At 42.2% G+C, this 17,942-nt stretch overlaps 1 protein-coding gene across 1 annotated transcript in view; it reads left to right on the top strand.

Moving 5' to 3' along the window:
* LOC130119314 (myosin-11-like) overlaps nucleotides 1-17,942 on the top strand; it is a 52,310-nt gene that overhangs the window by 10,532 nt on the left and 23,836 nt on the right. Inside the window, exons 6-20 of the mRNA XM_056287773.1 lie at nucleotides 421-441; nucleotides 1,023-1,115; nucleotides 1,217-1,280; nucleotides 1,408-1,506; nucleotides 1,674-1,817; nucleotides 5,580-5,675; nucleotides 6,979-7,097; nucleotides 7,318-7,470; nucleotides 8,001-8,174; nucleotides 9,313-9,486; nucleotides 10,577-10,691; nucleotides 11,745-11,938; nucleotides 12,643-12,764; nucleotides 13,842-13,911; nucleotides 14,836-14,996. Coding sequence (XP_056143748.1) covers nucleotides 421-441; nucleotides 1,023-1,115; nucleotides 1,217-1,280; nucleotides 1,408-1,506; nucleotides 1,674-1,817; nucleotides 5,580-5,675; nucleotides 6,979-7,097; nucleotides 7,318-7,470; nucleotides 8,001-8,174; nucleotides 9,313-9,486; nucleotides 10,577-10,691; nucleotides 11,745-11,938; nucleotides 12,643-12,764; nucleotides 13,842-13,911; nucleotides 14,836-14,996 — 1,799 coding nt within the window. The remainder of the gene's footprint in view (nucleotides 1-420; nucleotides 442-1,022; nucleotides 1,116-1,216; nucleotides 1,281-1,407; nucleotides 1,507-1,673; nucleotides 1,818-5,579; nucleotides 5,676-6,978; nucleotides 7,098-7,317; nucleotides 7,471-8,000; nucleotides 8,175-9,312; nucleotides 9,487-10,576; nucleotides 10,692-11,744; nucleotides 11,939-12,642; nucleotides 12,765-13,841; nucleotides 13,912-14,835; nucleotides 14,997-17,942) is intronic.

Raw genomic sequence — 17,942 nt, forward strand, 5'->3', positions numbered from 1 at the left:
CAACTAATCTCGGCACTTGTGCTAATTAAAATCTGCTATGTTTTGTTTAGACATGATCAGTATGAAACAGGCCCGGGTCCTACTGCTTACACTCCTGTTGGTCAGCCGCCACTTATGCTTATATGGGAGGGAATTCTTACTTTGACTTTTCCTTTTGAATGTTTATACTTATTCCTATGTACATTTACACATTTGTCTGTGACATTTATGTTTCTACATCTGCTTTTCTGCCTGATTCTCTCTCAAACAAAAGATTTTTTTGGAGAACCCTATTAAATGAATATTTCATCAATAAAAATCCAGAGATTAAAACAGACTAAGTAGAGCTGCACAGGTGCTCATGTGTTAGATATCTGGTGGGGCCTAACAGGTGTGTGTGTGTGTGTGTGTGTGTGTGATCCTGTGCCTCCTCTGTAGCAGCAGGGAGGATCTCTGGCCTTTGTGAGTAAAAAGTGCTCCTGCCGCTAAGGTCATGAGGATTGTTGACCTGTAGCATGACAAAGCATCTGTCTATTTACCGTGTGGAAATACTGTCCTCTCACATGAACCATTCCTAGAGCCCCCTGACTTATTCCACACTATGTCCACACAGGGCACATTCAGAGTGGTTCGTCAGCTTTGTGTTAAAAATCACATAATGACTTGAGTGGTGTTTTGTCACTAATACCCACTGCACTCTACCACATTCAACTGCTATGCAAGTGTGTGTGTGTGTTTATCTGTGTGTTTGTGTGTATCTGTGTGTTTGTTTGTGTGTGTATGTGTGTGTGTTTGTGCTCTGTGGTGTCAGTGCATCTCCTATTATTTGCATGCTTTGAAACAGATTGAAATAGACATTGTGGCGTTTTTTTCTCTGAAGTTGAGTCTCGATTATATCATGTTTTCTGAACAATGATAGATAGATAGATAGATAGATAGATAGATAGATAGATAGATAGATAGATAGATAGATAGATAGATAGATAGATAGATAGACATAGCTACAGATAGATGGCTCGACCAGTCTCCTCTGTGATCCATAGGGGGAGCTAGAGAAGCAGCTGCTTCAGGCCAACCCCATCCTCGAGGCTTTCGGCAACGCCAAAACCATCAAGAATGACAACTCCTCCCGATTTGTATGTACACCACTCAACCTTCTAGATCTTTATTTACTAGAATAACATCTTGGTGTCATCTGTCATAATTTAACATGTTTGTTATCTATCTCTATCCATAGGGAAAGTTTATAAAGCTCAACTTTGATGTTACAGGCTACCTCGTGGGGGCCAATATTGATACCTGTATCCTTTTATTTTGAGACAAAATGCTCTTCCTCCCTGTCAGAATGTCAAATTAGTGTTGGATTTTAAGTTAGGGGAATTTTTTCGACATCTCTTTTTTCCTTGACCCCCCTCCTGACATGACCAGACCTGCTGGAGAAGTCTCGATGTATTCGCCAAGCCAAGATTGAAAGAGCCTTCCATATCTTCTACTACATGGTGGCAGGAGCCAAAGACAAGATGCGTGGTAGGAGGCTAAAAAAGTTGTCTTACTGTCATAATACATGTACATAATACATCAGGTGGCCCTGAACCCATTAAATGTCTTATAAATGTTCACTGTTTCTGTATTGTGTGTGTGTGTGCATGTGTGTGTTTGCGCGTGCTCGTGTGTGTGTGTGCGTGTGCGTGCAGAGGAACTGCTCCTAGAGGGCTTTGGCAGCTACCGTTTCTTGGTGGCGGGTCATATGGAGATATCGGGCCAGGAGGATGATGAGATGTTTGATGAGACACTGGAGGCCATGGCAATCATGGGCTTCACCGAAGAGGAGAGACTAGGTACACAGCTGAAACTACAAACCAAAAAACAAAAAAAACAAAAACAAAAACGTGGCCACAACTGACAACAGTCTACAAGCTATCCCACATAAATATATGGCCAGTTGGTGTTCAAAATGAAAAGTTTTTAAATAGGACCTTCATCTTAATTGGTCAGTTTAAAATTACTTATTTGCAACAGCCTTGCAAACGGACAAAGGTCTTTCAAATAGGATAGAGACATGCGTACAAACAGTGGTGTAGTGGAAGGTTAAAGCACCTCAACACAGTTAAGCCACCTTTTTATTTGCAGACTATATTTTACCCACCTTTTGTAGGGCTGACATAGTTCTTAATTACACAAATTCACAGTGTACATCAAACTGTACAGTAATATCAAACTGGCATAAGTTAAACAGAATAGGCAGCAATGACAGAAGCTAAGCAGGTGTGGGCTTGGCTAGTACTTGGATGGGAGACCAAGAAGTGGTGTTGATGGGCCAGTAGGGGGCAGTCTTCCCTCTGATCCTAATAAAAATAAAAATCCCAGTGCGGTGACAGGGACACTGTGCTGTAGGAGATGCCGTCCTTTGGATGAGACATTAAACCGAGGTCCTGACTCACCGTGGTCATTAAAGATCCCATGGCACTTATCACAAAGAGTAGGGGGTTCCCCAGTGTCCTGGCAAAATTCCCAACCTGGCTCTCTCCCTCTGGCCACCTAATCATCCCCCCATATAATTGGCTCAATGATTCCTCCCTCTCAAGCTGATGTGTGGTGAGCATTCTGGCGCCAAAATGGCTGCTGTGCATCACCCAGGTGGTGGCTGAGGTGAGTTTCCCCCTTCACTGTGAAGTGCTTTGGGTGTCTAGAGAAAGTCCTATATAAATGTAATCTATTATTATTATTATTATTATTATTATATCAGTGGGAAGATACATAAATGACTGCTTTTCTGAAAATATTGCGCATATTAGTAGTTGGTTGCCCAATGATATTTTTTACAGTGGTGCTTGAAAGTTTGTGAACCCTTGAGAATTTTCTATATTTCTGCATAAATATGATCTAAAACTTCATCAGATTTTCACACAAGTCCTAAAAGTAGATAAAGAGAACCCAATTAAACAAATGACTTGGTCATTTATTTATTGAGGAAAATGATCCAATATTACATATCTGTGAGTGGCAAAAGTATGTGAACCGCGAGGATCAGCAGTTAATTTGAAGGCGAAATTAGAGTCAGGTGTTTTCAATCAATGGGATGACAGATGACAGAGAGGAGGTGTGGTATTGTATGAGGAAGTCAGGAGTTGCAGAGAAGTATGTAGGAGTGGTGCAGGATACGTATGAGGGAAGTGTGACAATGGTGAGGTGTGCGGTTGGAATGACAGATGGGTTCAAGGTGGAGGTGGGATTACATCAAGGATCGGCTCTTAGCCCTTTCTTGTTTGCAATGGTGATGGACAGGTTGACGGACAAGATCAGGCAGGAGTCTCCATGGACGATGATGTTCGCGGATGACATTGTGATCTGTAGCGAGAGTAGGGTGCAGGTTGAGGAGAGCCTGGAGAGGTGGAGGTATGCACTGGAGAGAAGAGGAATGAAAGTCAGTAGGAGCAAGACGGAATACCTATGCGTGAATGAGAGAGAGGACAGTGGAATGGTCAGGATGCAAGGAGTGGAGGTGACAAAGGCATTTGAGTTTAAATACTTGGGGTCAACTGTCCAAAGTAACAGGGAGTGCAGTAGAGAGGTGAAAAAGAGAATGCAGGCAGGTTGGAGTGGGTGGAGAAGTGTGTCAGGAGTGATTTGCGACAGAAGGGTATCAGCAAGAGTTAAAGGGAAAGTTTACAAGATGGTTGTGAGACCAGCTATGTTATATGGTTTGGAGACAGTGGCACTGACGAAAAGACAGGAGGCGGAGCTGGAGGTGGCAGAGTTGAAGATGCTAAGATTTTCACTGGGAGTAACGAAGAAGGACAGGATTAGGAACAATTATATTAGAGGGACAGCTCAGGTTGGACGGTTTGGGGACAAAGCAAGAGAGGCAAGATTGAGATGGCTTGGACATGTGTGGAGGAGAGATGCTGAGTATATTGGGAGAAGGATGCTGAATATGGAGCTGCCAGGGAAGAGGAGAAGAGGAAGGCCAAAGAGGAGGTTTATGGATGTGGTGAGGGAAGACATGCAGGTGGCTGGTGTGACAAAGGAAGACGCAGAAGACAGGAAGAAATGGAAACGGATGATCCGCTGTGGCGACCCCTAACGGGAGCAGCCGAAAGTAGTAGTAGTAGTAGGGATGACAGTCAGGTGTGAATGGGTGCCCTGTTTTATTTATAGAATGGGGATCTATCAAAGTCTGATCTTCAAAACACATGTTTGTGGAAGTGTATCATGGCAAGAACAAAGGACATTTCTGAGGATCTCAGAAAAAGTGTTGTTGATGCTCATCAGGCTGGAAAAAGTTACAAAACCATCTCTAAAGAGTTTGGACTCCACCAATCCACATTCAGACAGATTGTGTACAAATGGAGGAAATTCAAGACCATTGTTACCCTCCCCAGGAGTGGTCGACCATCAAAGATCACTCCAAGTGCAAGGCATGTAATAGTCGGCCAGGTCACAAAGGAACTCAGGATAACTTCTAAACAACTAAAGGCCTCTCTCACATTGGCTAATATTAATGTTCATGAATCCACCATCAGGAGAACACTTAACAACAATGGTGTGCATGGCAGGGTTGCAAGGAGAAAGCCACTGCTCTCCAAAAAGAATATTGCTGCCTGTCTGCAGTTTGCTAATGATCACGTCGACAAGCCAGAAGTCTATTGGAAAAAAATTTGTGGATGGATGAGACCAAAATAGAACTTTTTGGTTTAAATGAGAAGTATTATGTTTGGAGAAAGTAAAACACTGCATTCCAGCATAAGAACCTTATCCCGTCTGTGACACATGGTAGTGGTAGTATCATGGTTTGGGCCTGTTTTGCTGCATCTGGGCCAGGACGGCTTGCCATCATTGATGGAACAATTAATTCTGAATTATACCAGAAAATTCTTAAGGGAAATGTCAGGACATGAACTGAATCTCAACAGAACGTGGGTCATGCAGCAAGACAATGACCCTAAGCACACAAGTCATTCCACCAAAGAATGGTTAAAGAAGAATGAAGTTAACGTTTTGGAATGGCGAAGTCAAAGTCCTGACCTTAATCCAATCGAAATATTGTGCAAGGACCTGAAGCGGGCAGTTCATGTGAGGAAACCCACCAACATCCCAGAGTTGAAGCTGTTCTGTACAGAGGAATGGGCTAAAATTCCTCCAAGCCAATGTGCAGGACTGATCAGCAGTTACCAAAAACATTTAGTTGCAGTTATTGCTGCACGGGGGGGCGGGGGGGTCACACCAGATACTGAAAGCAAAGGTTCACATACTTTTGCCACTCACAGATAAGTAATATTGAATCATTTTCCTCAATAAATAAATGACCAAGTATAATATTTTTATCTCATTTGTTTAATCGGGTTCTCTTTATCTACTTTTAGGACTTGTGTGAAAATCTGATGATGTTTTATGTCATATTTATAAAGAAATATAGAAAATTCTAAAGAGTTCACAAACTTTCAAGCACCACTGTATATACAAAGCAAAATTTAGCAAGGAAAGGAAACAACATTAACACAAGGAAAAAGACAATGAATGAATAACGAAAAAAAAATCTTAAGTCACCAAATGCTATCACCAAATTTTAAGTTAATTTGTTTTATCTTGATTTGCTGTAGGGATGCTGAAGGTGGTGTCTACTGTACTCCAGCTAGGCAACATCAAGTTTGAGAAGGAGAGGAATAGTGAACAGGCCACCATGCCGGACAACACAGGTAACCAACTGCTTAACAAACCCACCGATGAGGTGGTGTAGTAATGTGAAGCAGGGCGGACGGTTAAAGAGCACTCATTCGATCTTTACTTTTTTTCTTCTTAATGAAAACATCATGGAAAAGCAAATTTATCCACTGGGGCCTTTTCCGTGCAATACCGCAACCCTCATTGCTGCAAAATATGTGTAAGTACTAGCATTGCAAAGCCAGCCTAAATCTTGTGAGTCTGGAAAGCATTCGTTGAGATTCAACAGGGCCCAGCAGGTGAAAGTCGGGTTCCGATGACAATGATGATGATGTCGAGCAACGTTGTATTTTGAAAATGACAATTGCAGCACTCGGAGAGGTTAGTGTAAATGCCACTGTAGATTTAGTTTTATCAGACATTTACAAAGATGGCAAGAATCGTTGGCAGACAGATCAACTAGCTAGCTGTTTGGAAATGCGGTACTCGGGTTCTATGTCATGGGGCTTGCAGTTTTGAATGAACTAAAGACTTTTATCCAGCCTTGTTGCCTGCAGAGTAATTTTGGTCTATGCTCAATGACAATGGCCCTCATACAAACAAATGCCTACTGATCCTTGCCAAATCCCAATGAATGAAGCGTAATTCACGGGCTGGCTGGTGTTAGGTTTAATTTTCGATTCACTGCCCCACCGTCAACAGGTAACACAGCACTTTGATGTCGCAACACACATAACGCCAACACACACCATGCTTGACACCATAACGCACTGGCATCTCTCATCAGGGGGGCCAACTCTCACGCCTCTAGCGTGAGTCTCATGCTTTCAGGCTCTCTCTCACGCTCTCGCAACATCAAGGCAAACCTCACGCCAAAGCACTGACGGCAACAGAGATGAACAGGTGAATGTAAAAGACTTTCCGCTATAGTAATGGCCTCAAAGTCTTTCTGGTACAGTAATGGCCTCAAAGTCTTTCTGGTGTAGTAATGGTTAAACCAAGCAAAAGACTTTGACTCTAGAGGACAGCTGAGTATTCGAAAACTGGGTCTTTTATGTGGGTGTTTCCATGGAGATGCCTCTTAAATTACTCTCTGATTGGTGCGAGATGCTAGCTTATGTTAGCTGTCTAACATTAAGTGCACAGCCAAGAGACGAATGAATAGCCAACAAATGAAAATCTCACTCCAGCCAGCCAAAGTTGGCAACTCTGTCTCCCATTTAATTGAACTCCTCAAATCTAGATTAACTTTATTCCTGCTAACCCAAATTTATGATCTCTCTGACTGACCCCCTTGTCACCTATCTCCATTTATTACCCACAACCCCCTCTCTCCAGCCGCTCAGAAGGTGTGCCACCTGCAGGGCATCAATGTGACAGACTTCACCCGTGCCATTCTCACCCCCCGCATCAAGGTGGGCAGGGAGGTGGTACAGAAGGCGCAAACCAAGCAGCAGGTACGCTCCGTGGCCAAAAATCCAACCCTTTACCACCTAAATCTTTCTCTTTTGCAGCAAACAAAACTCAAAATTGTCCAACATTTTCAAAATGAGGATGCCTATTATTGTTGCTTTTGCTTTCTTCTTCCAATCCACTAATCCTCTCTCACCTCCTTGCCCTTATCTTCTAACTCCCTAACCTCCTATCCTCTGTTCCCCTCCAACCCTCTTCCACCAGGCTGATTTTGCAGTGGAGGCCCTGGCCAAGGCCATGTACGAGCGTCTGTTTCGCTGGATCTTGGCGAGGGTGAACAAAACCCTGGACAAGAGCAAGAGGCAGTCTTCATCCTTTTTAGGTATCCTGGATATCGCTGGCTTTGAGATCTTTGAGGTGAGGGGAAGACTCGCTGTGGACTGTTTCACTGTATTGAAATTGGATTGCCTTTATAATGATGATGATAATTAACATATTTACACATTGCTTTTCTCAAAAGTTTACAAAGTGGCTCATATGCAAGACTGATGGAGATAAGTTATAAAAGGATAACAGTAGAAAGTGCAGAAGGGTTAGGTAGAAATATGAACCCTGGTTTAGATAAAGGACAAGTGCATGTCTATGTGAGTGTGAGTGTGTGTGCATGTGCTGATGTGTGGTTGATACCAGATACAATCTTTATAAAGTTTAGGTTTTTTTTTAATTTTTCTTTTCAATTAATTTATTTTGAGCATTTACATTTATCCATCTTCAGAAAACATGTTGTTTTCAAATCTTTTTTGGAGGGGAGAGGGGTCACTTTATTTTCCACACATCCCATGAATAGAAAGAAAAAATCAATCAGTGAATTCTCAATTTAATCCACATTAGGCTTTTTAAAGCAGATTTAGTGATATCCGTCCTGCGTGTCCATTTCTCCCTCTCAGGACAACTCATTCGAGCAGCTGTGCATCAACTACACCAATGAGCGTCTGCAGCAGCTCTTTAACCACACCATGTTCATCCTGGAGCAGGAGGAGTACAAGCGGGAGGGCATCGAGTGGAACTTCATCGATTTCGGCCTTGACCTGCAGCCGTGCATCGAACTCATCGAGAGGCCGGTCAGGAGAGGCTGCCGTCACACACAAACAAATACGTGCATGCAACGCACACATGCAGATGCAGTGTGACACATTAAATCAGTTAAATTGCACAATATTTGTATGTACCTCTTAAAAAAAATCCTCTGTGTGTGTGTGCGCGCGCGCGTGCGTGCGTGTGTGTGTGTGTGTGTGTAGATTTTCATGTTTGCAGGGCTGTAATTGATTATAATAATATAGCTAATTTCAAGCATCAAGTTTCATACAGTACACACGGATATAAGTTATACCAATTCAGAGTATAAATATTTAAGTATCAGCCGATACTGAGTATTGATCTTCTCCATTACTTTTGCTGAGCAGTGCACACGTAGACCTTCAAAGGGCAAAATAATTGAGATAGAATCAGTTTTGTTACTAAGATTAAAGAAATACAGGCTTCCATGTACCAAAGATGTAGTTAATCAAGTTTCTTTGCTTTTATTTTTGACATGTTCCTCATGGCTTTTAGTATTGAGTTTTGCTCGTGGGTGAAATTCCAATACTGATACTCCATTTTAGCCTATAGTATCAGCCCAATATCCCATACCAGTATCAGTGTTGGTGCCTCCCTGCTAATAAATACATATTATCACTATACCTGTATGTGTGAAATGAACCTACAGTTTATCCTACCATAACCTTTAGGTCACTAACAAATACCATGCCTCTGAGAGCTCGAGTTTGATTGGTTTATTGAGAATGTGATGCGGAGGATGAAGGATCAATAGAGGAGTTGCAAGGCAGTGAGATCGAGAGGGGTCACAGGGTGTCTGGTTCAAGGGGTCCAAAGGGTGATCTGATTGATCGAGGAACCTGGGGAGCTAAAACTCTGGATGGGGGTTCTGTGTCATTGCAGAGGAGTCTTTGTACGCCATCATTTCCCCCTGTGGTTCCTGTACTGAGAGAGACAGAGACACAAAATAGCATGGGGTTTTGAGGGGTTAGGACATCAAAACTGAGACAAACAGGGGGAGGAAGTGGTTAGTTGCCTTTAAGTAGGCAGAGGTGTACGCAGGTGGTTAGATTGCTTGAGGCATGGTCTTTGTGCCTGAACTCAGTTTATCAAAACACCATTTACAGATAAATAAAAGCTGGTGTGTCTGTATTTGTCCTGCAGAATAACCCTCCCGGCATCCTGGCTTTGCTCGATGAGGAGTGCTGGTTTCCCAAGGCCACCGACATCTCCTTTGTGGACAAACTTTTAAACACCCACACGGGTCATGTCAAGTTCTCCAAACCCAAGCAGCACAAAGACAAACTGGTGTTTACTGTGCTGCACTACGCCGGCAAGGTACGAGTCACCAGTTATATATTAAGATTCTCTAAATTCATTGCACATGTAAATCAATCCACACCTTTAACTCATTTGATTGTCTTTATTCTAGTGTAGTGATGTAGGTGGGTTTTGCTGCTGCTTTTTGCATTTATGTATTTATTTTTCATTACCTAGGTCTGCTCACAATCTTCATCATTCATACCTTTTTACTAATCTGTTGGAAGTCTGGCTGTGCCGACTGTTATGTTTATTGATAAGCTGTTTTATTTGTATACATTTTTCTTGGTTGTATATTACGGTACTGCAGCGATCAAACATTTCCATGGGGAATCAACCAGTCGATCCAACTTTATTCATATAGCACTTTTCTTCCATTGCAATGCAATGCAATGCACTTTACATTAAGCGAAAGTGAAAGGTAGTGAAAAAAACAAATAAAAAGGTAATGAAAAAAATGAAAATTGACGGAATGAATAAATAAATAAATTGATGGAGAAATAGCTGAATCAATTTAAACCTCTAGTGAAGAATCAAATGAAATTTCAATGTAAAATTAATTTAGTATAATTTCGTGTAATGTTATCTGATGTTAAATGAAAAACATTTTCTACATGCATGTACGGGAACATTACATAAAACACAGCATGCTTACATAAACACATACACATATATGTGATAAACCCCGCAACACTCACATGAACAGCAGCAGCACGGGTCGGTTTGCTGACTTTTCCACTGTCTAAATATATAAACCTATTAAGATTGAAGCGGACTGCCCGCTCTTCTCGTTTTTAAAAATGTAATTAAAAAAACAGCCGGGAGCGCCTCGGTGGCTCACCTGGTAGAGCGTGTACCACATAAGGCTGAGTCCTTACCGCAGCAGCCTGGGTTCGAATCCGGCCCATGGCCTTTGCTGCATGTCATCCCCTCTCTCTTTCCTGTCTCTGTCTCTCTCTACTGGCACTGTTAAAATATAGCAGAAAATGCCAAAAAAAAATCGCTGAATATCAACACAGTGTCATTTCAGCTCCATTATGGATCCCCAGGTGTCTGCATCTTCCACTCATCTTAATGCTCTCTCTCTCTTGCTCACTTGTTATTTTAGGTCGACTATAATGCGGCCAACTGGCTGACCAAAAACATGGACCCTCTGAACGACAATGTGACCACTCTCCTTAACAACTCCTCCAGCACCTTCATCCAAGACCTGTGGAAGGACGGTCAGTCGCCTAAACCAAAGACATATTAAAGAATAACATTCGCCAACCGCCATGTTTTTCTAAATGTACAAGAAACCCAGTGTGAAATATGAGCTGGCCGGTTACAGAATTTATTCTTTATTGCTTTTAATGTATTTGCGTATATGCATTTTTCCCTTTGGGGGGTATTAGTACAATGCTCTCTTTTTTTTAAAAAAATCTCAATAAAACAATTAAAAATGAATAAAAATATATTGGTACAGTGCTCTTGGGACTCATACAATTGAACATTGAACTGTTTTAATATTGGCTGTTGCGCCGCCCAAACTGCCTGTCTAAAATAAATACTGAAGTAACAGAAATAAATACCTCTTGCTTTTTAACCACAAAATTCAGAATACTTCTTAAAACGTTTATTGGCTTGCTTTAATGTGTCCTAATGTTTTCTACTCTTTTATTTTCATATCCTTTCCTCATGGCCCCTTTGCCCATATTTCCTCTTATACATAGTATATAAAATAGTAACAACATTATAAACACTGATTTGTAAGCTATCTGTCGACAGTCTGCAGCTAATATGAATCATCTAATACTACTGTTAGTGTTGGCTGTTACTAATGTACCCTTAGTTACTTAAACACCATTATAATCAGTGTCTACTATTGTGCCTTCCTTCTACGTTACTCTCAGTATTTTACTCTCCTGTGATGATAATATGTCTGTTATACCGATATGTGGCTGTGTAAACCTATTCTGTACTTTGTTTCTCTTGGTGATCTAAGGCACACTTAAAAAGCACGCAGCATAATCTCAGCTATGATATAATTGTTGTGTTGCAAATGAACTACTACTGCTTCTTCATATAGTACTGCTATGATCGGATTACTATGTAGTGCTGCATGATGCAAGCTGGTAACATTCAGTTTTATCTGTTAATTGCTGATGCTCTTGTAAGTTGCATTGGATCGAAGCGTTTGCTAAATGAGCAAATGTTTATGTACTACTACTCATACTATCATGACTACTACTAACAATGATAATAATGTCTAGTAATATTATTTTTTTCTGCACCAGCTGACCGTGTGGTGGGTCTAGAGACGATAACCAAGATGTCGGAGAGCTCGGTGCCCAGCTCCACCAAATCGAAGAAGGGAATGTTCCGGACGGTGGGACAGCTTTATAAGGAGTCTCTGGGGAAGCTCATGACCACCCTGCACAACACCCAGCCCAACTTTGTCCGCTGCATCATCCCCAACCATGAGAAGAGGGTGAGACAGTTAGACAGCTAGACCGGGTCTTAGCGACTCAGTGATTAGCACTGTTCCCTCACTGCAAGAAGAATATGTAAACTCCACGCAGTTGGACCCTGGATTCAGGGTCTCCCCTGCCTCCCCTTGTTTATATGGGTTTCCTCCTGGTGCTCCGGTTTCCTCTCCCTAACACACAAAAGACGTGTGTTAGGGACATACTCCTGCCATTGCTGTTGACCAAGGCACTGGTTCTAGATCTGGAGCTGGTCCCCCTGGAGCTGGAGAAATGGCTGCCCACTGCTTCTTATAGTTAGGATGGGTTAAATCTGGGTATGTGTAAAGATGTTCGTGGCAAATGTCACCTCCTATTATTGCTTGAAGGCGCATTTCCACTAAATGCACTCACCATGACGTGCAATCTTGGCTAGGATTACTATGTAATAATACTACAATGACATGATTACTGTGTAACAAAGGTACTACTACTTCGCATACTACTACCATGATATAATTACCATGTAACAAATGTACCATTACTACTTCATATAATACTACTATAATATGATTATTATGTCATGTTCTATGATGCTAGATGGTGACATTCAAATTTATCTGTCAACTACTGACTCTTGTAAGTTGGATAAAAACAGTTGTTAAATGAGTAAATGTAACTGTAAATGTCTGTACACTCAGTCTTTCCCTATCCCTCCGCCATGTTGCAGGCAGGAAAGATGGATGCCCACCTGGTCCTGGAGCAGCTGAGGTGTAACGGAGTATTGGAGGGGATCCGTATCTGCAGACAGGGTTTCCCCAACCGCATCGTCTTCCAGGAGTTCAGACAGAGGTCAGGCTGCTGTTTCTCGGCTAATGTGTGTGTACACGTGATGGAAAAAAAAGTTTCATCTTTGGTGTTTTGACTCGCGTGCAGAAAAAGGACTGGTCCTCACAGTCTGTGAAGATACACAAAAGACCAATGGAGACAGTACAAAAAGAGAGAGCAAGCGAGAGAGAGAGAGATTTTAAAAGGTGAAACGAGCACATTAGCTGACCTGAACTCGGTCGTTCAAGCCAAGCTGAACGTACCAAACATGAACTCTCTGGCAGCGCCCCTTCCCTCAGACACCAGAGGAAAACATCTCTCAAAACTGGTAGTAGAGGAGATTAGCCCTCATCCCTCATACTAGCTAAAAATAGCAGTTTGATGCAAGGCTGCATGGGAGTTATTTAGTCTTGTTGCTCCATGTATGGCTGTTTTGAAGGTGAATGGAAAGTAAGACTTGGCTTGAGGTCACCGGTAGACCATTTAAACCAGACAGCATGCAGTCAAAGGAGCACACACAGTTTTTGTGTTATGCATTGTTAGTCTGCTTTTCATGTCCTTGATTGTACTTTATTTTCTTGACTTGGTAGATATATAGTGCATAGTGTTTGTTATTTCATGTAAGGGCTGACTTATATATCACCTCCAGCATCCCCATCTCTCACCCACCTACCTTGCATCATGTCCCTGTAAGCGTTGTCTGTGATGGAGTAGATGTGTGGGGGGAACCTCATGACGCTTCTTGCCCTTTTACATCTCAATGATCCTCTCAGAGTAGATGGGCAGCAGCTTGTAGGGGTTCACCACCACACAGAACAGACCTGAGTATGTCTTGGAGAGATAAGAGGTGGTGTATAGGACAGATGTTAGGGGTTTGTGTGTGTGTGTGTGTGTGTGTGTGTGTGTGTGTGTGTGTGTGTGTGTGTGTGTGTGTGTGTGTGTGTGTGTGTGTGTGGACAAGTTGGAAGTGTTATTCTGGGGAAAAGAAAAAAACTATAGAACCACAGGGGATAAATAAGGATTTCCAGCTTACATGCGCGCGCGCGCGTACACCAGCCTGACACTTTGTCTGACAAAGTGATTGTTGTCTCCTGTATGTAGGTATGAGATCCTGGCTGCCAATGCCATCCCAAAGGGCTTCATGGATGGGAAGCAGGCGTGCAGTCTGATGGTGAGTTGGATAAGCTTGAGTTCAGTCAGACTGACTATTCTCAGGGCTCATACATTCTTGGAAATCCTGGAAAAGTCTGTGAATACAAAAATATAGTTTCCAGGCCCTGGAAAAGTAATGGAAAATTATCATTTTGGGAAAAGTCATGGAAACCTAAAGCAACATTAGCTCTCAGCATTAACTCTGTTAAAGATTGACTGACCAGTTTAAAAATGAAAAGTGAAATGAAAGTAACAGCAGGTGAAGCCACTGTGGTGGCTTTTTACAGTTTCTGTTGTGTGAACATGCAACAGTTTGTCCCAGGATGCTAACATATATGCTTCCACATGCTAGCTTTCTGATCATTTAGCAAGCTGTCTTGTTGACAGTGTATCAAGCAAGTGGCACTTCAACAATCAGTAGCTTCAAATGGACTAGTACAAAGTATGGTTTGCAAAGGTTGTCAATGATAATAATGATAATAATAATAATTACATTGAAGAGGGTAACTCACCTCAACCACCACCAATGTGTAGCACCCACCTGGGTAGAGTGGCTTATATACAGTATTTGAAATATAGACTGACTTTCACATCATACGCAGTGTTAAAACACACCTTTTAAGCGGGAACTCCAAAAAATAGTTTCCTTTGGTCATGGTAGTTAAAATAAACGTTATGGAGAAGTCATGGAAAACTCATTGAAAACCGTTGGTGAAAAAGTGTATGAACTCTGTATTCTGCTCTCAGCCAAGTTGTGGAGTTTTTGGTATTTGTAATTTGTCCTCGTCTTTAAATGTTTTACAAGTACAAGACTATTTCATACATTATGATTGTGAAACTTTTTTTAATAGTCACATTTCAGTGGTTATCAAGACCCATGAAGGTCCATTAAGACCAAAGGCTTGACTCCTCTCCTCTCCTTGTGTCTCTTCTTTTCTCCTAGGTGAAGCACTTGGACCTGGACCCAAACTTGTACCGTATCGGTCAGAGTAAGATGTTCTTCAGGACCGGGGTGCTGGCCCAGCTGGAGGAAGAAAGGGATCTCAAACTCACCGTGGTCATCATTGCTTTCCAGGCGCAGGCCCGCGGCTTCCTGGGGCGCAAGTAAGGCAAACTAAGTGTGCATGCTTGCCTCCACATGCATTATACACTTCATGCAGAGCGTTTGCAACTGGTACAGAACACAGCAGATTACATCCCCATTGAGCACTAGACTAGTCTAGTGTTTTAAACTATTAAGACTGTTTTCTTAATCCCGCTCCCGCTAGATTTCTGACCATTACCGCCCACAACCGCAATGTGCTTGTCCATCCGCAATGTGCTTGTCCAAAACTGGAAATAAATTTATAAAATAAATAAATAAAAATATTGCACCATTAAACGCAACCGAAAAACGAATCGACTGCTTTGCAACAAAGTTTTTTTATTCAGCTGATTAAAAAATAGAATAAATAAATACATAGAAATAAGGGCAGCAACTATGTTGGCTCCACGGTTAGTGACGCGTCTGTTCTAAACACATGGAGTTTCCCAAACAGCAGGTTCATGATGTTCTCTCCTGATTTTGACCAGGTTTGGGACCTGGTTTTGACCACTATCTTCGAAGGGAGCCGCAAACAATACCCTCGAAACGAGACCGAAATCGTTGTTTGTGTAATGGATGGTGCTGGATATGAATGATGTTTTGTGGTAATCCTCAGTCCATATATCCGCTTTGTGATGGCACATCCATGTTTCGATGATGGGCTTTATCCCCAAGGCTGGATTACGGACTGGGTATGCCGGGCGAGTGCCCCGGGGCCCTGGACCACGAGGGGCCCAAAAAGGTCAGGGGTATTGTGTTCGCGTATAGTAGGGATCCCCAATCATACCCTACAAGGGACGTTTGTTCCAACCCTGCATCGCGATGCAGGGCCCAAGCTAGTCTCTACTGATGCAGGGCCCCAAGCTACAAAGTCTCTATTGATGCAGGCGGCCCAAGCTACAGTTTCTATTGGTGCGGGGTCCAAGCTACAAAGTCTCTATTGATGCGGGGCCCCAAGCTACAGTCTCTGTTTATGCGGGGTCAGAATGATAAACGCACAGTATTTCTCCATTGATGCAAGTGACCTGAAATAATCAGACTCAAGCAATTTGCATTAGATGAGTGACTTAACTTTGTGTAATATTACCATAACATCATCATACTTTCACAGTCTGCGACATAGACAGTATAAGAAACCTGGAGTCGAGAAGTGGAAGCCTTTTTCGGTTGCTAGGGACTCGTTTGAAGCAGAGACGTAGACATTACAAATATAAACATACTAAATATGTCGGGGGTAGTTTCTAAATATATCACAATGTCGGTTTGAAGAGTCTGCGCCTTATGTTTACATTGTAGTGTTGAGAGTGCAACAAAGTCTGGCATAGCGCAAACTCAATGCTTATGATCAAATTCATTGTTTCATTGTGTATAGTTAAACAAATGTGCTAGCTAGAATGCCCATACTGAAAAATAATTAAACAGTTAATTTTACTAAAATATGCCCATATTTCACTAAATTATTTGCTCTGAAACAAACATTTATTTCCTGTTGGTAAGCCATTGTAAATGGGAAGAAGGCTTTGCAATATGTTTGCGATGCTGTGAGCTGCTATTCTCATCGCTGTTTGTTTTGTGATTCAAAATTGTGTTGTACTTTGTAGTCGCCATCCAAATTCCATGCAGCTTGGCATAGCATTGACTACCATGTTGGATATTTGCATTAGTTTTACATTTAACAATGTTTAGTATTGTTTGCATAGCCTATCTGATGGGGGGGGGGGCAACGGACGTGCATGCCCCGGGGCCCCCTGGTGGGTTAATCCGCCCATGTTTATCTCCGTTGCCACTGATGCCTGCAGTGCCTGAGCTCTCCCCTCCACATGTCTGGGTACAGCGGTTGGGTGAGGCAACACATCTTTTACATCAAATTTGCCATATTTAGCAACTACATTAACAACGTCTTGATTTATGTCGACAAAACCCTCCCCGGCGACGAAGTCATACGGCCGAATGTTTCTACAGAAAAAGTGCGACACGTTTCTCGATTATATCTTGTTTAATGTGTGCAGGGAGAAGTGCTTTATCTTTGAAAGACAGCTTACTCTGACCAGGGAGAACGGAGCAGGTATGGCACCTCAACCCAGAGGTGCCAGACTTGTGCCCTGTTGTACAGCAACACTTTTGCACATTTGTCGCAGCTAGCAAAGTCCAGTTCTTTTCCATCTTTGTCTGTCACAACTGAGAAATCTTGTCCAAATATCAGACTTCCTTGCTTTGTAATGACCAACTCTGAGTTTCTTTTCAACTTCATTTGTTGACTTCATCTTTCTTGCTAACGCAAGCTAACCTGCAGTTTATTCTTTGACCACCTGCTCCCATCCGCAGCAAAATTAAAACCGCCTGCTCCCATGAGATTTGCGTTTGGTCCCGCGGGATCCCAAGCCCAATGGAGTCCTCTACACTAGATTGCCATATAGTGGCTAAACGTAGCCCACTTTTAGACCAAATTGTTTAATCAATTATGACAAGCAACTTTACAACTTTGCCCAAATAATATTAAATACGTAGACTTTCCCTTTTTAACCAAATTTAGTCTGGTTTTAAGCCAAGATGGTACATACAATTTGATGCTTTTAGATGTTTAATCAACGTGAAATTGCTTAGTTTACAATAGCCAACCTTTTGACCTGTTAGCTATATTATGTTATTAGCCTAAGATCCTCAGTCTGAGTCTTACTGGTTGTTTCAAAGATTAGGCCCAGGACCAAGGGATATTGGGCCTTTAACATAAGCACCCCTACACTATAGTCCAGTTCATGGGGGACTGGGGTTTTGCTGTCCAGGTGGTGTGGGTGCAGAAATCAGGGGTGTAAATAATTGTGATGGAGGCTTGGTTTAGCTTTTGTCGGTTTTAATGAATCACCATCAGGCAACACACCAACACTCATGTATCTTCCTCCAGAACTTCCCCGAGGTCACCTAGCCCCTACGTTATCCTGTATAACGTATAGCACACTGTATATGCA

The sequence above is a fragment of the Lampris incognitus genome, chromosome 10 (genome assembly GCF_029633865.1).
Source record: "Lampris incognitus isolate fLamInc1 chromosome 10, fLamInc1.hap2, whole genome shotgun sequence".
NCBI lineage: Eukaryota > Metazoa > Chordata > Actinopteri > Lampriformes > Lampridae > Lampris > Lampris incognitus.